The sequence below is a fragment of the Balearica regulorum genome, chromosome 6, assembly GCF_011004875.1.
Source record: "Balearica regulorum gibbericeps isolate bBalReg1 chromosome 6, bBalReg1.pri, whole genome shotgun sequence".
NCBI lineage: Eukaryota > Metazoa > Chordata > Aves > Gruiformes > Gruidae > Balearica > Balearica regulorum.
The window spans coordinates 36,842,271-36,867,718 of NC_046189.1; the positions used below are offsets into that span (position 1 = coordinate 36,842,271).

A 25,448-nucleotide genomic window follows, 5' to 3' on the forward strand; every position below is an offset into this window, starting at 1 on the left:
GGCACTTACAATGTCGCGCAGGTCCCGAGCTGAGGATCCTCCTTGTTCGTTTTTCCAAGCTTTCTACCCACTTTCCTTCTCTCCCGCCAATGCATGCCAAGCAGCCTAGGAGAGATGCGTAGCTTGCAGATCAAGCCCTACAATTTCATGAAATCACTGAGGATGCATCTTTAGACGCCACGTTAGAAATCTGAAGCTCAATGCATGGAGCTTTGGTAGTTGGAGTAGATACAAGTGGCTTGTGTCTTGGCTGGATAGCTCAACCTTAAGTTTTAGCGTAGACACTTACTATGACTTTCTCAGTGCTAAAGAGAGGGACGCTTTACATGAGAATGATGCCTCCAAAACATAACTGGTCCATGGTTAATGCAACCATTCTGGCAGCCCTGTAGTGTGTACGTACATACATACATATATATGCTGCTAAAATCTTGTATGGATAGATTTCAGAAAGGTAAAGAAAAAGATTAAATACTTGTATCTTAACTGAGATGACTATGGAAGAGAACTCCCACTTTAGTGTTCATAGTTTATTGTTAAAATTAGTAACAAAAATACTGTTTATTTTAGCAAATATAAGTACATTTTGCAAACAAATACAGATTCTTGTAAAGAAGCAGATTTTCCAAGAAGGTATTAGAGAGGAAAGTCCCATTTTGTAGAACAGAACTGAAAACAGTAGCTAACGTATGAAAGTACTTTGACTTACATTATGATTAATTCATAAATAAATAAGAACTATGTTCAAATACTTCTTTAAACTTAACCAGTAAAATCAAACAACATGATTTATTCGTTTTGCTTGATGCTGGTTTTATATTGTGATGTACCAAGCTAAGTACAATGATTTATACAAAGTACTATGCTTGGAATATTTTAACAATCATTTAATAGGATCTAAGATCAAACGGTGTATATCTCACCATTCCTGCTTTATTCATGCATCATCTAAATTGAATAGCCAAGTGTTTACAGGAAAACAGATGGGAGTGGCATTAGGCATGCCTCTGTTCATACATACAAAACAGAAAGCACTTACAAATATGTGGAAAAGACAATGTCTTAAGCAGAACAAGAGGGTGCTCAGCAGCTCTGGAAAAACTTGCATCACTCCTTACCATCAAGTAAGGTGCTCACTCTTACACACCCGAGTTTCAAAATTTTGGCTTATAAATATATATATTTGTGCATGCCACAAAAGTGGTTAAAAAAATAGAACTGATATTATGCACAAGCTCATACAGCAAAAATTCAATAAAACACCTAATGATGAGTGAGCTCTTTATATGTGAAATCTGAGCACTCAATTCATCTGTGTCTCTAGAAATTAAATTCTTTTTCCCTAGATTTATAGAAAAAACATTACACAGTAACAGGTCAATCCTGTATCTTTTTTAGCTCCTGGGGGTAGAGAAGTTTTACATTATAAATAAACTTCAGCAAAAGTAAGGAACCTGTCCCCACCTGTCCCCATTTAAATACATATCGTTACATATATATATAAAAATGCAGGCTTGGGGTCTGTTCCTTAGAGAAATCAGTGTCATAATTATTTTGGATAGATATTATCTGTCTCTACCATGAATATTTGGACCATGGTGCTCTGAGGCCTAATTTCTGCCATGATCAATCACTGTTACTGAAATTCCAATATTATTTAGTAATTGCAACTCTGAGCATTATACCAAAATCTTCAAGCCCAGTTGAATTCAACAGTTTATGCTGAGTAAAGAGAGAATTGGATGCTACGCTGAGCCACGTTAAACAGGAGAGATGGCCAAGTCGTAACAGCTGGCTCCTGCTTTTGTCATTGAAAAGCATTTTGTATAAACGTCATACAAAACTAGGGCGATAAAATCCCATTTAAACTGAGAACACCAAGTTATAAAATCCCATTTAAACTGAGAACACCAAATTCCTGTAGAATTAAGCAAATTATTCACGAGAGTTTCAAGTCATGAGCTTTCAGCTAATACTATGGTGCAAAAGTGGACCTGACTTTTTGGACTAATTTCCTTTGATAACTAAGTATAGAGATATCCTATTAAACCCAAACATGCTGCATTTGCCAAGAACTACTCTAAAAACTCTTAAAACTGCAATAATGTCACAACATTTTGAAAACTTAAAATAATTTTATTGTCTTACTTACGACTTGCAAAATTCAGAGCATACTCAATGCACAATTTTCCTAAAATTGTTTCAAACTGCATTATTTTTTGCCATTTTAGTGTATCATACTGAATGATACAGCTGAATGAATAGCTTAGTATTAATTGTCTGTAAAGCAGATCAGATGCTTTGGTTTAATGTGTTCATAAGAATGCAGAGCTGAACTGTAAGATCAGCTGTAATTATAAAGTAAATAATTTTTTAAAAGACAAACTTTTTCAAATTAATTTAAAAAAAAAAAATCCAGGAAGACACGTTTGTAGAAATCTTTATGCGCACACACATGCCGACACAATGCAAAAATTAAAAAGCACTCTGTATATATGAACATGAAAGAGTTCCAGCTTCACGAATCAATGCCAAAGCAAAACAAAGATCGTAATCTGGCAGCAATTTAAAGCTCCCCATTAAAAAACTCCAAACGATAGAAACCTTTTAAAACCAGAAAACACTGCTCAATCCAGGAAAATACAGCGTGTAGCCTTTAATCAGTGAATAGACCAAGATGATGTGAAATCACTGGAATTTTGCTTTCGTATTTTTCTTGATCAGGATTTTAAGGGAGAAGTTTATGGTAGGTTCTGTAGGTACAACAAGTTTTTCCTCATGGTGATAAAGGAAAGATGGTCAGGGCGTGTTGGGGAGGGGAGAAGAAAAACTAAAAATGTGAAGTTGCATGAGCAATATACCAAGATCTTGTTCTTGCTAAGTTCTTCATAATAAACGCCAGAATTTGCTTTGCACCTTCTCTAAGGGAAGAGGAGAAAATTCCATACAGAAAGTAAAGCGAGCACCGCAGCGCTGCTTCTTCCCTCCTCCCACCTGGCGAAAGCAGCAAGGCTGGCCCGGGGAACCGAACAAATGACATCAGGGGAGGCAAAAACCCCCAAGAGACAAGTATTCTTTGCAGCACTTCTCCGAGTGGTACAGTTACCAAGCTTTTAAAGAATACAGAGTGCCTCCCAAAGTAACAAGTTAAGCTTAATTAAGGCCTAATTAAATATATTATAAATAACTATTAAAAACATTGCAAAATTAAACTAGCTATATATTTTTTAAACATCCGCTTCCTGGGGTTTAAGATTAGCCTTCATTAACATCCGAAACTGAAAATACAACATGCATATTTGCTTTTTAGACTCAATTCTAAAAAAAAAAAGTATACAAGTTAATAAACTGAGGGGACATAAATGACATCAGTGATGTACGGTCACAATTTGGAAATGACCTGGGTGATGGGTAAATGTAGAGAGCCCTTGGGAAACCCTCCCTACCGCGTGCTTGCGGTAGAATTAGGAACATCCCATGCTATTTAAGGACTGGCACGGCTCACACTGCTAATAAGAAAAGAGCATCGCTTACGCAGCACTTCTCCACTTTCCTGTCCTGGCTACGTCCCGTGTCGACGCGCTGCTGTGCCTGCGCGCACAGCGAACTGTGGCGCTTTCGCTGGAAGTTTCCTGACTTTCTGCGAACACCTTAAAATAATCTTCCAGCGTCCCTCAAACCTCCCGAGCATGTCAGCTGTCGGTATCAGCCCCCCGCCCCAAGAATTAGCGTGCAGCTGGAGGAGTGGGCGGCAGCGCTGCGTGCAGCCCGAGCTGGGCTGAAGGCGTACGGCACGACGCGTTCATGACAGCTTCCCCTGACGGGAGACACTGTGTGTTCGGAAGTTCAAGTTTCATCATGCGACACAGGTTTAGGAGACATCACGCTCAGGGCTCGGCTGCTTAGGTTTAACGTTTCTCGCACTAAAATAGCTGCCGCACCAGGTGCAACTGTCTCTACAGCGTTCAATTTCATTTGCAAAATACCCCGAATAAACCTGTCACAAAGTGAAACAAAGCGCATATAGGCTTAAAAAGTAACTCCTTTAGGGCTGCGTTACTTAAATGTAAACATACAGCGTGAGTGCGCCGACGTTACCCGGAGCAGATTTACAGGCAGTGCAAGGTTTGCGCGAGATTCTCAGCCCGTTCAGTGTCCACTGGACGCTGGACCGGACAGCGGTTTCTCCCCTTCTCGGTGCTGTACGAGGGACAAAGAGCGCGGGTTAGGACACACCGAGGACAGTCCCAGCCCCGCGGGGGACACCGATAACCACCCTCCGCCGAACAGCGCCCGACGTGTTCGGGAGCCGGCCCTTACCGGCTGCCGCTGGTCGCTGAGGCAGAAGGTGCAGATGGACCGCGGCGCGGCGGCGCCCGGCTGCGGGCAGGGCTGCGGGCAGGGCTGCGGGCAGGGCTGCGGGCAGGGGTCCGGGCAGGGGTCCGGGCAGGGCTGCGGGCAGGGGCCCGGGCAGGGCTGCGGGCAGGGGTCCGGGCAGGGGTCCGGGCAGGGCTGCGGGCAGGGCTGCGGGCAGGGGCCCGGGCAGGGCTGGGCAGCGGCCGTGCCCTCAGCCTGCCGCCGCTGCAGCAGCAGCACGTTGGCCAGGTGCGAGATGTAGCTGGAGGCCAGGCGCAGCGTCTCCACCTTGGAGAGCCGGCGGTCGGCCGGCCGGGTGGGGATGAGCCGGCGGAGGGCGCCGAAGGCCGTGTTCACGCTGTGCGTGCGGTCCCGCTCGCGGGCGTTGGCCGCCGCCCGCCGCCCGCCGCCTCCCCGCGCCCCCCGCCGCCGCCTCCCGCCGCCCGCCGCCCGCGGCTGTGCCGCCCCCCCGCCGGCCTTCATGGCGCCCGCCGCCGCCGCCGCCGCCGCCCCGCCGCCCCATGACTTTTATGCGCGGCAGGTGCCGCATCGCCCCTGCTCTCGGTGGCTGCCGCGGCCCCGTGTCCCGCCGGCGGCGCGGCGGGTCGTGCTTGGCGCGGTTGCTGCTTTTAGCCGGGGGCCGCCGCCACCTGTCGCAGCGAGGGGCCCCGGGCTCGGCCCGGCACCGGCTCCCGCGGAAAGCCCCTCTGCTCCGCCTGCCGCTGCCGGGCCGGGGCGGGGGGCCGGGGGGAGCCCGCGAGGAACGGCGGCGGCGGCGGTTGGCACCGGCCCCCGGGAGCCTTGTGCCGGCCGGCACCCTCCCGGCCGGGCGCTGGAGACGGGCAGGCGGGGGCCGGGAGGCTCCCAGGGCCGCAGTTAGCCTTCCGGTGCCGGCCGGTGGGAACGGCCCGCGGCTCTTCGCAGGGTGAGAAACTTGTGCAGTCTTTACCCGGGCTGCGCTCCCCTGCGCTGCTCCAGCTGTGCACACGTGGATTCATGTATATATATATATGTGTGTGTATGTTAGTTGGAGTGGGCTAACAGAACAAGCACGGAGGCAGATTTCATCGCCTTCCCCAGCAAACACTAGACGCACATACAAATCCGATTTCTTATTCTGTTCAGAATGCGTGCCTGCCTCAACCATTCACTTATTAAAAGGTCATCATAAGCACTAGTTGATTACACCTCTTTTCTCCATAAAAATTTGACAGCCTGTCTGTGCTCAGAAACTCATGAAAGGTCATGGTGCAGCTTTTCTCAAATGAATCATCTCTACCTGATTAAGCAGCCTTGACTGACTGGTTTTTTACGGTCCCAGAAGCTTATTTGTGGTTGGTGGTGGTGGTGTCTAAATATTAACCCTTCTTCCCAAATCAGGGCTGGATTAGCAGAGCCGTATCTCTTTAATCACGGGCGCGCACATGTAGGACAGACAGCTGCTTTGACATATTTGGCTGGGAGTCATGCCCGCTCAAAATACAGCTAGTACCAACAGGCAGGGCTGCATCTATGCGCTACGTTTGTCTGCTGGAATGGCAAAGTGCCAGTTTGCGTTCGTTGCCCCTTCCCTTTGGGCAGAGGTTGTCGGCAAAAATGGATAAGCAGCTCTGTTGGCCAGGTGCAACTGTACCTTGGCGTATTAGTGAGCAAAACTTCTTTAATGTGATTTTTATTTATATTACTTGGGAGAGAGAGGGGAAAAGGGTTTTGATTTCCCATTGGACAAGGTTTTTGAGATTTTTGTGATTTCCATGCAATAAACTTAGCTCCAGGTTGAGGTACTTTACTAGCAAAGGCTGCAGAAATATGAGGCTGGACAAGCAGGTGCGTGCCGTGCCGTTGATCCAAAGGAGTTCCTTTGGGGTGCAGAGCAGGATGTGGCCCTTCATCATCAGATGCTGGGGAAAGCCGTGTTCAAAATCATGCAAGCGATAGTTTTCCCTGGAGTATGCGAATGTAACCGTATCATCCTTCCATAGCGTTAAAAGCGCGATCTTCTGTCTGCTTAACCTTTGAAAAAGTAAATGGTCTAGAAAGTTCTGAAGTTGAATTTCAATAGCGCTGCCTTTAGTTTCCTGAGAAATGAAGTTCCCAGGTAAGCTTGCACTGTCTTCCGTGCCGGTTTCTCCCGTTTAGTCACATACAATATTTCTAGAGTGAAATTCCAGCTCAGTTGACGTCAATGACAAAACTCCCATTGACTTTAACGGAGGCAGGATTTCACCCTTGGTGTGTTCCAGGAGCTGAGCAGTGTAGGTAATTGATTGTTTGTCAGACTCAGTCATTTGCTTACCAGTGTTTTCCTGTCCTTCGCATTTCAGTTTCTTGGGGTTTTTTTGTTTTTGTTTTTGTTTTTGTTTTTTTTTTTAATTACTGGAAGTAACACAAAACAAATCCAAGCCCCCCTCGACAAAAAGAACCCCGAGACAAAACTACTACTAGCATTATCAAAATCAGAATTTATGGCTTATTGATAAACTGGAAGAATGAGAAAAGGACTAAGCGGTACACAGGAAGAAGATGATGCTGTGTCTGCAGAGAAAAACGAAACGATTTTCACTGACATTACAGTAATAGCTAATTCAGGGGTTAAGGACAAAGGGGTGGCCAAATGATTCTTATTCTGTCACCAAGGCAGTTTGAAAAAGTAGAGCAAGAAATGTTTTTTTTTAGATAAGGAGACTTGTAAAAGGGCCAAAATGCTGGTGACTTTAATTACTGGGTTATTGATTGGGATAACATTTATGCAAGTGCTAGGGGGAGCATATTCCTCAAGGAAGGTGCAGTAGTGCAGGATTGCTGTTATTTTACAGTTTGCTGAATCGCTAATAACAAGCAAGAATGGGGCTGCATGAATGTAAAGCAGAAGAGTGGGCAGTATTTTATGTGTTGTGTTAAGGTTTTGCCTGAAATTTGCCTTCATGCTACATGGAGAAAGATATCTGATGGCCGTTGTTAGGAAGCATTCAACAATATTCCAAAGACTGGAAATATGAAATACTTGATTGATATAGTTGCAGTGTAGTGGCTGGCATTTCTTTAATTTGCATTTATTTTTTGAAGAACACTGTTAATAGGGAGTGTATACAAGAAAGAATTTGGAAGAAGACAGTTTGGAAAAGCTATACCTATGAAGAGAGCAAGTTAATTAGAGGATAACAAAAGAAACAAATCTAAATTAGTGGCTCAGAATGTCTGTGGTCACAGCCAAAGAGCCTTCCAAATGTATTTCCATTAAATAGGAAGTATAACCCAAAATTGTTTCACTTGCAACAAAGAGACATTTAGAGACAAAAATGCCTTAAAAAAGAGTGCTTGAACATTGACAACATCATTCCACGCCTGCAGATCCCACTGGCTTCAGCTGGATTCCCCTGTTTATTCAGGAGCAGAAATACACCATTATCCTATAGATAAAACCAAATATTTTTTTGCGTAACCGTGATCATATTTTCCTGCCTCACGCCGTGGTGCTCCTGTTGTCACGTGCCTGCTGTGCTTTTGGAGGACTATGCTCTTTAATGTGGTCCCCGTCAAAGCCATTAAACATACATACATATCTATTTCCTTCTACAGTATTGCACACACCTACGAGAAAGTATCTATGTGTCGCGGGCAACATTTGCACGGATCTGTAGTACAGATTTCCGAGCCATGGCAGGCAGTCAAAACTCAGATCAGCCATCCATTCGCGTGGATTCTTCAAGTGGCTACGGGGCTCCCTTCCTCGTAGGGAGGAATTTTGGCCAACGCTGAATTTTGGCATCGTTGTGAGCTCCCTCGTGAAGAGGCACCAGGCGTGCAAGCCGCGCAAGCTTGTGTGGAGTAATCTGCGAGGCTCCTGTTTGCACAATTAATATCCAGCATACGCTGTGCTACCTGATAAAGCAAGTCCGTGAGATATTTCAGTCACATCTGACAGATTCAAGGTAGAGTCCGGAGGGATCTAACAAAAAGAAACAAATAAAGGGCATTGATGGCTGGAAATGTCCACACAGTTGAGAATAATACATTTGACAAACTGTTACTCATTATGTGTCTGGCTGGCTGGCTGGCTGTGAGAGCTACTTCTGTCCTTCACAACAAACCTGGATGATGGAGTTGTCACTTTTATTGCAGTTCTTAATAAATGTGACTGCCATAAAATACACATTGATCGAAGAATCGTTTAAGTGGCATTTTACCTTATATGGGTTCTGTAAGAGAATGATTTTAAGGAGAAAAGATTGAGGAGCAGTCAAAATACGGAACGGCACCAGACAAGTTTTTGGAGAAGGACTCGCACAGAGCACGTTAAATGAGGAAAGGTTAAACGTGGGGTGGATTTAAGGCTTCATGTGTTTAAGTCATGTCAGGTGGGATGGTGAACCTTCCAAATTTTAATAAATATCCTCCACACATTTTGAACTAGCAGTCTGCTACAGCAGAGCAATTTCCCAGGTAGGGGAGGAGCAGGACCAGCTCTGCCCTGGACTGCTGGTAGTTGATTAATGTGGGATCTAACAAGTCCCTTCTTGATATTCTACCCAGCCAGATTTAGCATGACACTTATCTCTTCACTTGCAATCTCTTCACTTACAATCTCTGTTCTTCATCTGAATTGATCTGTGCCATGATTCTCCGGTGTGTTAATGAGTTTTCTGTGTGGTGGAGTGCTAGAGGCCTTGTTAAACTCCAGAGACATCCTGCCTACTGCATTTTATTTATACGCCCACTCTGTTACTCTTGACAAAGAGAAGCTGAGTTGTTTATCTTGAGTTTTTGTCAAAAAATTTGTCTTACAGTAATTTTCTCTGCTCTGGCTGCCCACGGAGGCAAATCCGAATATATTATTCACTTGTTATTTCAAAACCATTTAAACTTGCCAAACCTAAGTGGTGTTTTACAGAATTCTGCTGATACTCTCGAAGTTGTTATTAACTGCCTCAGAAGTAATTTTTGATCATGGTTGCATTCAGCAGAATGATGACAAGGCATGTTCTTTTCTCTGTCAAATTGAAACAATGGAAGGACAGTATACCTGCCCTCGGAAACGAAATGTTTTGCAAGCAGTGCAGAGACTTTTTTGTTCACTAAAACTGAATGCAGCTAAAGCTCTCCCCGCCTGCTCCCTTAGTTCCTTGCTTATTAGATTCATCCTAACCAAGCTTGACTGGGGGTTGGGAAGATGTTGTCTACAACATTCAGCTGTGGTCTGTGGTTTGGGGGCTGAGATCCTTTGCCGATCTGTTTGGAAAGCCGTGTGTTGGTGAGGATCCAGCCCTTTGATGAAAGCTGTGGTTGCTTGTGTCTCTTTACGAAGCTGGCTGCCTGGCTAGAAGGGGCTCTTCCACTGTCCTGTCCTGTGCCACGTGAATCCACGCCTCAAACGTACACTGCTGAAATGTCCTCTGATTTTACAGAGAAAAGGGACTTGAAGCACCGTCCAGCAAAGTGTTGTGGACTCTTATGACGAAGAAAACCTTTCTTATGACGAAGTACCAACAGCTTGTGCTCTTTCTGTGTGCTGCCAGATGCTGTCAGCGTGATGGTCAGTCTGTGTACTGTCTTACTACCCTGCAGTCCATGTTCTTGCCTTTTCAGAGGCTCGTGGTTTGCTAGGTCTGTTTTGCGATGTCTTATGATCCAGGCTTAGCAGTTTGGTTCACTCATGGAGAATCTAGTTTTTCTAGCTTCCATTGAGTTTTCTAGGTCACCGAGAAGGGTAAGAGTAGAATATCTATTATTAAATAGGCATAGAATTGTCATACATACCAGTGTTTGGGGTTTTTTTTGTTTTTGTTTTTGTTTTTTTTTAATAAAGGTGGCACGTTACTGTAGTAATGCAACTGAATGTTAGTTATAAAAAATACTTGGCTGCTGTAATAATGAACATGAACATGAGATGTAGAATCATCCACTTGTGTGGAACAACTATTGCAAATACTTCAAAATGCTTATTGCCATTTGATTTGTTCCATCTTCCCCTCCCCATGATTGCTAGATCTTGCAAAGAAAGCTTTTTTTTTTCATACTTGTAGTTTTACAATACGCTTTTATGAAGAGCACTATACTGCACAAGATTTTGTAGATACTTTAAAGGATGTATTTTCAACAGTTTCTTTCAAGTGCTTAGAGCTGACAAATACAAAGATATCCAAAAACCCATGAAAGACTGTATAATTACTGGAGCTTCTGCAATATAACCACAACTGAAGTTGTTTGTATGGTTTCTTTCCCTCTTCTTAGTTTCTTGAGTGTCCTCCTATGAAGATACTCAAAATCTGACATTCTTTAGATACTTCACTTTATTCTCTTTAGCGCTTCAATTGAATACCTACGCTTCTGTTAATGAAAACGACTGTGATCATGATTCCATAGTTCAAATTAGATTAGAGGACAGATTCAATTTCAGTCACTCAGGTTCAAGTCAGAACTGACTTCATTGTCACCAGTCGAGTTAATCTGTCTGTGACCAGTGTAGCTGATGGCATAATCAGAATGATAATCGATTGCTGAACTGTAGGCAAAATGTTAAGGTTATTTCACAATTGCTCAGTGTTACAAAAGCAGAATGTAAGAGTTGGTCCTCAGCTGTTAGCAATCCCTTTGGTTCCAAACTGACTTCATGGGGAAGCCAGTTTTAAGCTGCTGTTAGAAATATTACACTGATATTAAAAGGACACCTGAAGGTAAATTCCTTTATATTCCCAATTTTTGTAAAAGAGAAGTCAAAGTGGAATATATGTGCGTGTTTATAAAAACATAAAACTATTTCAGTTTCAAATGTGTGTTGTAAAGAAGACAGCCAACTTCTCAGTGCCATGGAGAGAAATAGCTGTGCTGGAGCCACCTTTCCCAGGGCAGCCTGGCAGGCGTGTGAGCTGCTAATGCCCAGTTGCGTGCCCAGGCACGGCCACAACCGACCAGCAGTGTCACGCAGTGCCGGTATTGCCCAGTACCCATCTCCTCTGCTCCAGCCTGAGAAGTACCAGAAGTGACAGGACAAGGGGGAACGGCTTTAAACTGAAGGAGGGTAGACTTAGATTAGATATTAGGAGGAAATCCTTCCCTGTGAGGGTGGTGAGGCCCTGGCACAGGTTGCCCAGAGAAGCTGTGGCTGCCCCTGGCTCCCTGGCAGTGTTCAAGGCCAGGTTGGATGGGGCTTTGGGCAACCTGGGCTAGTGGAGGGTGTCCCTGCCCATGGCAGGGGGGTTGGAACTAGATGGGCTTTGAGGTCCCTCCCAACCCAAACCATTCTATGATTCTATGACATGCTGGAACTGTTTTGTGAAATGGTTTCTGTTTACCGGCCACCCTCTGGATAACGCAAGGGCACCCTCATGCAAAAATGTTGTATAAGAGTCAGAACTACAATTTTGAGACCTGCTTAAATCCAGTTCAGCATTTGCAAAAAGCCTGTGAGATTCCGTAGAGATTTAACCAGGTATTAGCAGGCTGTACCAGTGAAGGGGTGGACGCGTAGGCTGTCTGTAGCATCTGGCAAGACACAGTCTTCATCTGATCTTCAGCTGGAGAGGACCTCTATGGGGCTATTACAGTTTGAACAAATTAATTCAGCCCTTAAATATCTCTGAGGTGTTTTAGGGTCTCCTTTGGTCCCGGTAGCAAAGTATGGGGAAGGCCATTTAGAATAAAATCATCTCATCCCTGACCTTTTACTCACGTTTGAGGCAGTGGGGGTTTCAGGCATACACTACTTTTATCTACCTTTAGATAAGGATGTGGAAGGTTTTCTAAAAAGATCCCTTAGTCAATTACTGATTAAACCTAAAAGGGAAGGCAGAAAATTTCACAAATTGGAAAAATTAAAACAGACTCCAAACAGTGATCTACTTTTAGAATTTTATCTAAACTCCACATCCTTTAATTGAAAAGAGTGTTTTGGAATCCTAAATACACAGCCGTTGATGAATATGTCTGTTCAGTGGTTCTTTGGAGCTGGAATAATATGGTTTAATAAATAATAGGTGAATTATGGCAAACAAAGAGTTTACAGTGTGAAAGCTTAAAAGGGTATGCTGTAATGCCAGACAAACATTGAATGATGTTTTTGGTATGATTTTTTAGCTCTATCAATGTAGATAGAATCACATAAAATAAGTTTGATTTTAAACTGTTTAGATTAGGGGCTGTGCAGACTATAACAATCTCATGTATACTGCAAGTATATGAATAAATTATACTGATGGATTTTTTTTTCTTGAATCTGTTATTGAGTAAGTCTTTTGCATATATTACAGATTTCACACCAAAGATCAAGCTTTCAGACACAGAAAACCCTCTACAAAGATTATTTGACCTTTCTTCAGGTGCCTATGGGGATATCACTTGGAAAAGATAAGGCACTCTCATTAAGATTCCTGGTGACGGTTGCAGACGAGGTGGTCCTGCATAACACAACTGCAGGGTCTTATATCCTGAGTCTTTAAAGATTGTGCAGGTACAAAGAGTGGCTTACTGGTGCTCCAAATTAAGCCAAGCTGTTTTGTTTTACTTTAAACAAGTGCTGTTTGCCTTGTGTTTTCTGAATATATCCTGCTTGCCTGATTTACTGTCTATCTTACAGCACATTTTGGAGTCTTGTAGACCTCTTCTTTCATGCTTCTCTTCCTTTTAGAACAGAGATATACAACCTTTCCATAACAAACAACTGCTGATTAGAGTCACAGTTTTTCCTTTCTCACTTCAGACTGTCGCTAACCCCTCTCTGTCCAAGACTTCTGCTTTGCTTTGGGCCAGCACACACTGTCACGGTGTTTCAAACGCTGGTCCAGAACAGCCGGCTTGTGCGCGATCTCAGCTTTTGTGGAAAACGTGAAAATGCAGATAATATTGTAATGAAGAAAACTTGAAATCCTGAACTGAGCATACCTGACGGAGAGCTGCCTGAATTCACAAACACACTGAAACCATACCTCTGTTATGCGCGAAGTAAGCTCTTCATCTTTATTAAAAAGCTTTTTAGTCGAGTGATTAGAGTTATGGCTTTGCTAAAGCCCTTGCTGATCGGAAATGTTTAAAATTTTTAATCCCTTTGAAATGAATGACATTTAAATTCATTTTATTGCTTTTTCCAATTCTAACTAAACCTCCACTGCAATCATTGCTGTTACTTACATTGATGGGAGAGAAAACAGTAGGCCAACCTGTGCTGATATTGGTAGAGTACATATAATTTCTTAGTGTGTCTGCTGTCAGTTTTCTTTTTTCCAGTTGTACTTGCCTGTTCTTTAGGACATTTTGCTCTCTGTAGTAACCCGCTGCCAAATCTTATAAAACAACATTTCCTTTTATATTAAGAATACTACCAGAACCTTGTAAAGAGGAATTCTCTTCTTGTATCTGGCATTAAGAGTGTGTCATTAAAGAAACTGCAGTTTGACATATCCAGCAGCTGTACTGAAAATGATTTCTTACAGGAAATAATGGCTTTCTGCTGAAATCATTAAAATGAATTCTTGACTTGTCTTGGGATCTTTGAATGTATGGAGAGGCAGACTTGCGTAGTTGTGTGCCTGTTAGGCGTATCCGCATGCTGACCTGCCTTCTCGGCAGACCCGCCTCGGCTGCATGCCTGAAAGGTGCTGTACAGCGGCTCATAACTCACTTGCCAGGCAGACAAGAACAGGTACCTGTCTAGGAGACATCCCCTTGTTGATGACCTGCCTCCAAGGCAGATCTGTCTAGTTATCTTTTCTGTCTTTGAAGCAGCTCCATACAGAATTCTGTCCTTAGCAGCCTGAACTGCTGCCTGCCTGGGAGGTACGTGGCTTGGTAAGCTTCCTGCTAGACAATCCCGAGCAATTATTTACCCAAAACATCATCTTTCTGAAAGGGACATTTAGAATGTGAATTTGTAAATGATGGTTTTAGTTCTGACTGATCACTGTGTCTGGTATTCACTGTTAACCTCACATGTATAAGAAATATAACAAACATCCCTTTCCCACGTTCAGAAAAATAAAGAAGCCTGTCAAAAAATTCTGCTAATATAGCACAGAGCTCGCACATGCCCGTGCTCACTTCTGTGGCAGTAATCTAGCTGCCAAACTCGCTGAAGGGAAGGAAGGGAGTGGGGAGACTTTTTTTTTTTTTTAAATTCAAAATTGCTATTCTGTGTTGAAGGACTATAGGGAAGGCGGACACTGTGTTTCAGTGTTCAGTCTTAAAAATTGCATATGATCATTATGAGTCAGGGAACCAGTTCTCAGTCACTTCCACAATATCCTAAGTGCCACATGCTCATTTTTAATCAAAGAAAAGCTTTATTTTACTTGAACAAAAAAAAAAAAAAACCACCCAAAAATTACTAGTTAACATTAAAGTACAATTTAGATCCTTTTCCTTTCCTAGAGAAATTCAGATTGCAGGTCAGGCATTAGACTTGAGAAAAAAGTGGCATGTACATCCTCAAGGCCATAAACCTGCAGCAGTAGAGTCACCTGATAAGGGATGGATCAGATACGAAGTATTTTTATGTCTGGGGCAATACTGTTGTGTAAGTACATCAATGCAATTCTGCAGTAGCTTGGCTGCAGTCACTCTGGCAGACATGGAACAAGCCCAGAATTAAGTTCTTATTTTATCTCTGCTTGTGTTTTGTAGTGGAAGCAAGAGTCTTCCTTTAGCTATGTTAGTCTTGCATACACTATGACAAATCCCATGTGTTTGGAAAACATTATATTAACTCAGGAAGTGCAGCCGGTAACAGTAGGTATGGCAGTACCTGTTGGTCTGTTTTTCCTGGGGTCTGAACCAGTTCAGTAGTGGACTAATATCTCCCGTCATGGGTAATTTCTCCCTCTTTCAGTCCCCCCTAGATCTCTTAGCTGACATCATACATCCAGGGCGAGCTCTTCCCAACTCGTGGCTGACCCCGAAGGCGTTTGCACGTGCGTCACACACCCGGATGCACGGGCTGTGCGATTTCTGCTGCAGTTCTGCACGTGGGCTAGGGACTACGGGGGGTTTTCCACCTCTCCTTACAGGCACTCTGGTGCCTCTGTATGATAGAAAAAACATAATTAAAGAAGACAATCTTGTACTTGGAATGGAAAGCAGTGCAATTTATATTAGGTCTTTAGTTCTGATCTAAGCTAGTTTCGTAGTCTGGAAAGGCTTTTTCTCTCTCTTCTGCCTAAATTAATTTCATCTATTGCATATAAGGAATAGCAATTAGGAGCCTGAAGTCATGCTGTGCTATCCAGAAATACAGGTATGCTCCCTGCTTTTTTTCCCCCCTCATCTTTCTTCCCCTCAACCTCTTTCACCCCATCTTTATCCCAACTTATTTTGACTAATGATTATGGTTGAAGAAATTGAAATCTGCTCATGGGTATTTCTCAAGCAGACTAAGTTTGTCAGCTAAATTATTCATTGTGAATTAGCTCCTTGGAGGCAAGGACTATACTTAGTGTGACGGTGACCGGACTGGACCTCTGGGTACTGCTGCAACAGTCAGATGTAGCGTTGACAACATTCACAGTTTCAAATGGGCACAAACGACAAAGTAGGTTTCTCCAGCACACGTTAGCTGTGTGGAGCTAAAAGGCATGACCTGCCCAGGAGAGGGGAGCTGGGTGCTGACGGGGAGCAAACACCCAGTTGCAAATAAAAAGTTGCACGTGCTAAAATGCGGTGACACTGTATATAACATTTGGGTGTAGGAGATTTGTTAAAATATTGCCTTTGTGGGAAATAGCTGTGTCCAAGCTCTTCCCAAGCACGTTATATATGTATCAGCTGATAATATGTGGCAAATAATTAGTCCAAATACGCTTAAATAATTTTTGAGAAGTGATTGGAATAGTGCATTTTAAAAACCAAAGTATATTGAAGAAACTGTACCAACCTCATGTTTTCATCTATGGCTTTATAAGCATTTATGTTTTTATTGGTGTAGTGTCCTTTTCTAATCTCAGCATTGTGGAACTTACCAAATGTGTTGCAGAAAAATCCTCTGATGCTCAACCATGTGCATTTTGAGAAACAGCGGACACGAAGGAGAAGACTTTAATGGATACGGACAGAAGAAAAGAGTTACTGAAATCCAGTGACTCTGTTAGAGAACTAATCCACATGGGTAAAACCCCTCCGAACCTTGGAACCCTCCAAGCTTTAGTGGGGCTTCTGAACCCTCCAAGCGTTAGTGAACCTGATAAAGAGTAACACAGATCCGACCTTACCATGATTTTTAGTTTGAATTTTGTGATGCTGAAGTCCCTGCCAAGTTTTTCCCAAAACTGTCTAGGTCCTTCATCTCTACCCTGCATAGCAAAATATATCCCCACACAGTATGCCACAATAAGAAAGATGAGTGCAATTATCAGCTGGGAGCGAGGTGGGAAAACCTCAGATTTTCCTCATTTCATAACCCTTCACTGGATCGAATCAGACACTTTGGGCGTTTGAGAAACTCATGCCAGCTTCTTACGCTCAGTGTTTTTTACACCTTGTTCAAGGTTACTTTGTGGGGTGTGAACACCCATTCTGGTGCACTGGGTATAGAGTAAATTGCCTGGAAGCACTATTTTAGGCATGAATGGAGAATATTTACTTCCATCCTTTACTCAGGCCAGATTTTTTCACAGGCATTATGGTTTCAGGATGAGCTATGACCTGTTTTTCATTTTCTCCTGGCTGTTTCTTTCAAAAGATGGGTCTATCTCTGTGCTCCTTTCCAAATGAAATCCCACTGCTCATCCTGTTTTTAAATCAAATCAGCGTTCCACCCCATCTCCTTTTTACCACCTGAGATATAATAATTTAAATGCTTTGGGAAGGAAACCCAACCACTCAATTTAGTGATAGGGAGAAATGTGTTAGACTAAGCATTAGTGCTACAGACACGGAACTCCTGAAGTCTGGTTTTCCTGTGGTTTTGTGCCTGTTTTGGAGCTTGGCTATGCCCGAGCTCTGATTCATGCTGCAGCTTTTTTCTTGATCAGCGCGCGAAGTGCATCATCGTTGTCTAAGCTTTAGTATTGAGAAACTATATTAGGAACACAGGGCCTTCGAGCCTGCTACCTCTCTGTCAGGCTTGGTTAAACAAGCTGAAAGATTAAAAAGTTACTGAGTGTACTGCGGGACACACGTGCACAAGCAGGATGCTCGCATACATTCGTTTCCCGGAAGAGTCACACAAAAAGCCCAACACGTCTGATCATCTCCCTTGAACTGCGCACTTTCGGTGGGTCCTGCTTGTCCCTGGCGTCACTTTAAAACCAGATGTAAGCTTACCTGAGCCTCTCTCTGTGTCTGACTGATGACAGTCTGTCTGTCTTTTATCCACACAGCCTTTGTCTGTCCTGGGGCGCTGAAACTGCTCCCAGCTGGATTCTGCATCTTGAGCAGGCGGTTGGGTTTGGACTCGGGGCAGCCTGCTCTCTGCTGCATCTTTTCTTTAGGTGTGATTGCATCACGGTATGACGCGTGGGTCCGTTCTTTCTGTCTCTGTGCCTGTTAGCTTTTGCTGCCTTTTAAGCCCTCAGTTCACAAAAACCCCCACGGCACAATAGCAGGCAAACAAACCAAGACGTGTATTTCTGCAAAATAATTGAAGTCTTTCCCACTTTTAACACAGCATGTAAGGAACCTATTTTCTACTTATGTGCACTGAGTCCGTCTCTCACAATTACAGCATCTCCGAATTACGGGCTCCTGGATGTGCTCTTGGTGCACGTCCAGGAGCGCACCTTGCCCAAAGGCAAGATGGTAGCTTTTGCTCACTCTGAGTTTACTTGTAGATTGGAGAGCACGAGAAAAAACGTGCTACCGGCATGGCCAGCAGCTAAATGTCAAAATTTGGCTCTAAGACAATACTACTTAAACTATTTCTCTAAGTAAGAGCTCCTTACACAAGGAGGGATTGAAGGATCAGACTCATAGCATTGTAAAATCACTCTCTTAGGAATTTTCAGAACTGCCTAGAACATTTTGAATCTAATTCTCCAAACCCTCAGGCAGCTTTGAATATCTCAGCTCTAATATATTGAAATAACAGACACTGATAAAAAAAAATGAGAGGGCGATACTCTGGTATACCTAGGCAATTCCCAGAAGGGTTGTCAGAATAACTGCGGGCCGTGCTGCAGAGCTGTGTCAGCACTTCGGTGTTGATCAGGGGTGCGCAGAGGGGTGACTCAATGGGCACCCTTGTGCCCATGGAAGCCCAGCGTAGCTGCAGCTGCCGCAAAACCCGTGCTTTACTGTTATAATGCAATTTTTGGTGGCAGTTGTTATTGCTACATCGGCAGACAGATCAGCTTTCCCTGTCAAACCTGCCTCTGTGCTGGGACTGGTTTCTTTAGTGGGTTGCTGCGGTGTAAATCTCCCCGTACAGAGGCAGCCTTGGAGGCAATGTAACTCAGAATTTCATCCTGATCTCTGCATTAGATGTATTTTTAAAGGTCTTTTATCTTGCTTGGTCAGATATATTTCCTTAGGAAAATTCTTATCATTTCTTTGCTTTTTCACACGTTATCTCTCTGCGTGCGCAGCAAGGTGATGTCTGTCGGCGGTGGCGTTCCTGGGGCGGCGAGGCCGAGGTGGCGGATGTTGGAGCGTTGTTTCATCCCAGAGCATCGGCCTGGCCGGCTGCACAGCCTCCCGGCACACGTTCCACGAGATGGCACTGCGTTCCTGCTCTTAAAACAGCTGTAACTTTATTTTAACCTTGTTCTAAGTTAAGTATTTCATCAGAAGAATTTCTTCTGAACAAAGATTGTGTTTTCCCTCAAAAACTGAACAGGGAAGATTGTTTTCATTGTCTTTTTAAAAATATAGGAGCTGTAAAAAAGCTGCAGTAAACTTCAGAGTTTAAAGCGGCGACTTTAAAGGATCTTCCTCTTAGCGTGGCACCCAGTTCACCACCTCAGGTCTCCCCCTCAGCTGCAAATCTTGCAGTTATGCAAGGGGACTGCGTGAGAAGCTGGCCACCTGATTATATGCCAGATTCGCATTTTTGTAATGGTGATGAGTTGTTTCTTTTCTGAAGAAATGTTTTTCACCTAACATTTTTTCCTCTTTCTTTCTTTCTTTCCTTTTTTTTTTTTTTTAACTCCGAAATCTCCAAGGGGTACAGTCAAGCCACTGATTGAGAAATGAGAGGTGGCGACAGTGGTGGTGGTGGGGACAGCATAAAAGAGTGAATTTTTCTCTTGTGCTATCAGCTGAAAAACACCTTGGAATGTTTGCAATTAGATTATTTTATAAATATTGTATTACAAGAGTATAAACACTAAAAAAATCACTTTGTAAATACTTGTTTGTAAGAATCGTGCTTTTAATTCCTTCAGTTGAGAGTCTCTGAGGGTAATACAGGAATAAATTTAGCATAAGTAGGATAAACTACCTATGCCATCAGTTTTCTCCAGTAGTTAATATTACATTTAAATTGATAATGATGAAAATGATTTTTGGATAACTTGCCATTTGAGGTATTTGTAATTTTAAAAATTACATTTTAATGTAATCTCTGCTGCCTTATATGAGCTTCCATTATGCATGTTGTTATAACAAGAAAAATGAAAGAGGAGAAAAAACTCCTAGAAAACAATTTCTATAAGGCCGACAGGTAGGGAAAACCTTAATTTACATTTCAGTCATTGCTTGGGACTCAGGAGGGAATAAATATATAAAGACAGCCTGTTCTGGATCTTACACTGTAATACTGTCGAGAGCTGCGAAAGCTGCGACTCCTGCCCTTTTAGTCATTGGTGGTGGAGTTCTGTACACAACCGAGTAGGAAATGCTTCTTTATTTCCAAAATGAATTCCAGTCAGAGGTAGGCTAAAAGCACCATTCATTTAGATTAAAGATACCGAAACTATCAAGTTTGCAACCATTTGTCACAGTTTAAGTAGCAGTGCATAAATGTCGTGCTGTTGGTATACAATTTAATCTCTGCTGACAACAGCTCCATTTCTAAAGTTTCCTCAGCATCTTTTTTTAATGGTTTACATTTCTTATAAACAGTCTCTGCTGCTTATGCAGGAGTGGGACAGCTCTGTGGGTTATCGGGCCTCTGTCTTCTCCGCGGCGGGCAAAACCGGTAAAGCACGGAGGGCAGCGTGTGTGTGAGCACCAGCCAAATGACGTTTGCATCTGATGGCATGTGTGTCTGGCTGAACGTATGGCTTTCCATTCTGCAGGGTCATTTGATGCTTTTTGTTGTTTGGGTCAGAACAAATTGGGTAGGTTTTGTTTTGGTGACTCTTCTGGTCTCCACCTCGTCCTTGCTCCTTCTCCTGTTACTTCCACTGTCCAGTGGAAAAATTACTCATATGAGTAGAGTGTGTTTTTTCTCCATGATCTTCAGAATTATTCTGTTAAAAAACATGAACAATGATTATGATTTTATCAAACACAAATACGTAACTTCTAGTGGTTGTCACTTATTGTACTGTTGGCAGAATGTTTACAGCTTTAGGACTTTACTTGCATTAAAGCATTGGCCCAGAGAGAATAGGTTATAAATCCTAGTGTCTCTTTCCAGCGATAATGTCCTCTATAGACCTCCTTGCTTTGTCTTCTGATTCTATCTGTGCTTGAGAATATGCCCAGCCTGGAGCACGTGGAAGAAAAAATGGTGAGTTATGTGCTGTTAACAAACTTTGCTGAGCTGTTTCATTGCAACTAGCAGAAGTTTTATGGAAATTTATCTTAAATAGAGAAAGTAAAGGTGTTGCTAATGTCAGAAATGTAAGTTGCAGAAACCACATTGTTTCATACTACCAGAGACATAAAAGTCTAAGTGTTGCCTAACCCAAAGTGAGAAGAGTCTGAGTTCAGGGTGTCCTAAAGGAACTGGAGGCTTGTTTTAGTGGGATACAGCTGAACGTGACTCCTGAAGATCAGGGTTAATGTGCTTCTTACGAAGTACTGATGAGAATGGTTTGTGGCAGAGCTTCTGAAAAACTCTCCAGTCAGTGCTGCCAGGCTTTTGTACTTATCATCCACAGCTTTTAAAATACCCACAATTGTTCTCAGTAGAAAAAAAGCAGATATGCTTGAGTAACCATTATACCCACAGAAGAAAAGTTTCAAGCGTATGGAAACAGAATCGGTCTCAGCTGACATGTTTAAGCCGTGTCAGTGCTGAAAAGCATTATAACCTCCTGAGTCTGCAGGAAAAGTGCCATCTCTTGAGCAAAGATCAGTTTAGCTGAAGACACTGTGAATAAATAGCAGCATCAGATTCAGATAAAGGAACAGGACTGACAGAAAAGCAGGCTGAGACTGGAGTTTGGTGGTAAGAACTAAGGAACAGGGCAGCGAGGAAGAGCAAAGAGATCAGGGGTTATTATATGCAAATACCTTATCCAAAATGCTATGAACTTTAATTTGCAGGAGCAAATATTATATGAAATTCTTGATAACAGAAAGCCAGTGCTACATCTGAATTCAGCTTGCAGCCTTCTAAAGTACACTTCATGGAAGATAGCTGTCCATCTTGTCGGATTGTAAGAAGTCTGCTTCACACTGGTGCCTTGCATCCTTTTTGGCTCATTTAGCTATTTAATTTACTTTGCAGCACTGGTTTTCACAGTATTGTGATGCTTTTACTGCACCATCTCTGCACATGACTAAAAATGTTGGACCATCTCAACACCCGTTGCATAAACGGTGTTTCTCTGTTTTCCTTTCTGCATTTTCATCACAGATCATCTTTCCCTGGCACCAAAGTAAGTCCTTTTCGCCCTTCGCCTTTGCACAGCTGACGGCCACGCTGGCCCGTCTCCCCACCCAGCCTTTTGGGCAAGCCCCACCACTGCTGGGACAAGTCCTGGTCCACCTCGCACAATGCCCAAACAGGTCTTGGGATCCCCTTTGCCTTTCTGATCCCCTTGGCCAGGCAGCCTTCCTTTCCCCGTGCCTGAGCAGGGCTAGCACCCTACTGCACAGGTCATTTGGTGTGCAGGAGAAGTCATTGAGAGGAGAGACAGATCCAGCTGGCAGGGAAAAGGCCAGATTAAATGTTTACTGGACCAGTTTTGGTCCAAAGGGAACCTCTGGACCAAATATATTGAGAATCCTGTTCTCTACCTTCTCATACGCTGCCCGTACAGTAACCCAACCTTAGCTCCTTTTTGTTTTCACCACTCTTCTTGAACCACTGCCAGGTTGTAGTCACAGTGATTTTACACGGTATTTCAACTGACATACTTTTTTCCCCGTTATCTTTTCCTCCTGTGAATGAAATCAAGATCCTAGAATCCTCTCTCCATAAAGGGTTTGGGAGTGAGTGAGAAGAGCCGAAATTTTGAGCACACAGTAAACACATTGTGAGTTTCAAGAGAATCTTATTTTCCCTTCAAAAACTTATCCTTTTCTAAATTTGAAACTTTTATTTCTTCAAGGTCACTTCAGATTTAATTTACCAATAAATGCGAAGAGTTAATTTAATAATCTAATATGGCATTTTTAAAAAAATGCCTAACAAATATATTGTAAGTATGATCACATCTCACTGAAATGAAAATCAAGACCACTCAATGTCCTTTTGTCAAACTGATTGTATCTAATTAAAAAAGAAAGAAATCCCAGCGATGCAGCTTTTCTTCCCATTAACATGCACCGCATAGGTTACTACCTAATTTAATACAGAATGTTGTCTTGCATTGCTCCATCCCTGATGAAACCGCTCTGTTTAGATGAAGTTGAGGGAAATTCTGAGTTAGAAGAAGAAACAGCAATCCCCACACTAATACACAATGATATATAATTTGACCATTTATTTCCTTTCCTTAAGAAGTGCATCCAACTATGGAAGCAGCTGTACTAGCCCTTGGCCTCATACCATTGCTAGCTTGACACTCTGATTTCTTGGTAAATAGATAAACATGCCTATAAGATTAAGTGACAAATTCACATCAGCACCCGAAGCTCTTTGATCAATACCACTAATCCATTAAAGATTACAACAAAGACTCTTACGTTTCTGTCCCTTCATTCTGGTATTAAATGCGACCAGAAAAATAATGGACTAAAATCTTTCTAAAATTAAATGAAACAAGAAAATTACCCTTTGCACATTTTAAAGATAAAGAACCCTCATTAGTGCATCTGCTGGCCCGGACAGACTGCCTTTGAAAGCACTTTAAGTATAACAAAGTAATTTTCAAATTAAAAAAGGAGCGGCAGGTGTAGAAATGAAAATGTAACAGGGGCAGCCACACAGCCAGATCCAACATCCCATCTATCTCCTGGATCTGACAACAGTTCATTTGACCAAATGGCAACTGCACCTGAAGGAGAGGGGGCAACAGCTGAACCCAAGCCAAGGCAAACTGCTGTTGAGAGCGTCGGGTTCAAAGTCCCTTCAAGTCAGTGGGAAATTTTCTGTTGACTTCACTTGCCCAAATCTGGCCTTCATTGTTCTCAATAAATGAGAGTTAATGATACAGCGTATCCTCTTTCCCAGGGGGAACCCCCCACCCTCGTGAGAAGCTTCATCGGAGTGACTGAGTTACAAGCCAACAGGACTTTGCTGTAAGTTATTTAAAGTTTTTTACATGCGTGAGAATGTGCTGGGCGAGTCAGGTTCCGCGGTGATGAAATCGGAAAGGGCACTTACTAACACAATGCTGAGGTGACCCAAGTAAGTGTGCCCTACTATCTGTGACCTGTTAGTTTTGAAAACCCACCTGACTATTGAAAGAGGTTTGTTTATTGCTTTTGATTCACTTGCCTCTGATTTCCTTTTGTGTTCTCTTTTTTATTTTCCCACTCTCCTCTGACATAGTCTTTTGCTTGTAATAATTGAAAACTGGTAAGAAAAATGTAACTTTTCTATAAACGTTCTCCGTGAAATAACATTTAAAAATGTAGCACTCGATGAGCCTTTGAGCCAACTGCCGGGGTTGTTAGATCAAGGTCATAATGAGTTGGTACGTTCGCTTACTACAATATATAGGTGTCTAATGGCAGCTGCAATCATTTACTTTCACTCCCTGGCTCTTTGAGAGTTATTTGCTTGGTTGCGTGAGGTGTCAACAATAATGCAGACGGGGATGAAACCTGGAGAAATTAACATAAATAGTGTCAACATGCTGTCTTCTGATGTAGTGCCAGTTTCTTTAGAATTGCATTTTATTGCCATCAATATTTTCTTCTGATCGTCGCTACTGCGACATAATTTCAACGCTGAAAATTAATTTCATCTAAATGTACTGTCCTGTTCAATCAGTGATGGAGGGTTCATCCAGTCACTCCCTCCTCCCCACTTTTTTCCCACCTGCTATGCTCTCTGCTGTTTACAGCTCCTTCTCTAGACTTTCACACCCCCAACATTTGAGAAAGACGGAAAAATGCCATGGTATTTCATTTAGTCTGTGCTAACGCCACTCCCTTGGGTTGTGAGGAAGTGAAAATTACTTTGTAAGAAAACACTTGGCTAACATAGGAGAAAATATCACTAAATGCTGAATCTGAGAATCAAAGTGTAGACAAGGTGCTGTTCCAAACTATTAACGTCATCCCTTTGATGATCTTTAGACATGTTGTTTCATGGCCGGTAGCTCTTGAACACTGCTGTGTGTCTTGCGTTTTTGTTGCTTTCCTTTTTCACCTCTCTGTTGAACGTTCACAATACAGTTACAGGTTCCTACGGTAGAGAGAATGGCACTTCCGTAGGGTTCCTCGTGTGGCAAGTTATAGTAGGGTGAGCACCACAGGGGAAGGATGAGATTGATGTCTTCTCTTAAAAGATAGATTTTAATCTAGTTTCTGAGAGGGATCTTGAATCCTGGAGGGAGAGGGAGACGAAGAGAGCTCAGGATGGGTAATAAAGTTCATAGCTTCCAGCTATGGGAGCAGGAGGGATGGAAACAGTTGCCAGGATTTCCGTGCATCCCTTGCCTGGGAGCAGGCATGCATACAAGGTTGTCTTTCTCTGCCAATTACATCCATTCCTCTATCTCTGAATTATTTTGCATGATTATAGTGTCTGGTTCTTTGGAGTGAGTTCCATCATGTGAAGTGAAATATGTGGGAGGAGATAGAGGAGGAAGGAAAAAAAAAACAGGCAAAAAACATAAAAAAGGGGCTAAAAAAGGTCACTCTAGAAATACTTGAAAAGAGCGGTC

General features: G+C 42.9%; 1 protein-coding gene and 1 long non-coding RNA gene across 2 annotated transcripts; one reads left to right on the top strand and one right to left on the bottom strand.

The window, feature by feature from the left end:
* Positions 1 to 4,086: 4,086 nt before the first annotated feature.
* On the top strand, positions 4,087 to 13,746 carry LOC142602277 (uncharacterized). Its single transcript, XR_012835940.1, has 3 exons — positions 4,087 to 4,224; positions 9,762 to 9,889; positions 12,603 to 13,746. It is a non-coding gene; the product is annotated as an uncharacterized LOC142602277 (long non-coding RNA).
* LOC142602276 (basic helix-loop-helix transcription factor scleraxis-like) lies at positions 4,150 to 5,011 on the bottom strand. The gene is made up of 3 exons (XM_075755772.1): positions 4,475 to 5,011; positions 4,321 to 4,387; positions 4,150 to 4,200 (listed from the first exon to the last, which is right to left on the bottom strand). The coding sequence occupies exons 1-3, from the start codon at positions 4,837 to 4,839 to the stop codon at positions 4,150 to 4,152; spliced, it is 483 nt and encodes a 160-aa protein (XP_075611887.1). The 5' UTR covers positions 4,840 to 5,011.
* Positions 13,747 to 25,448: the final 11,702 nt, after the last annotated feature.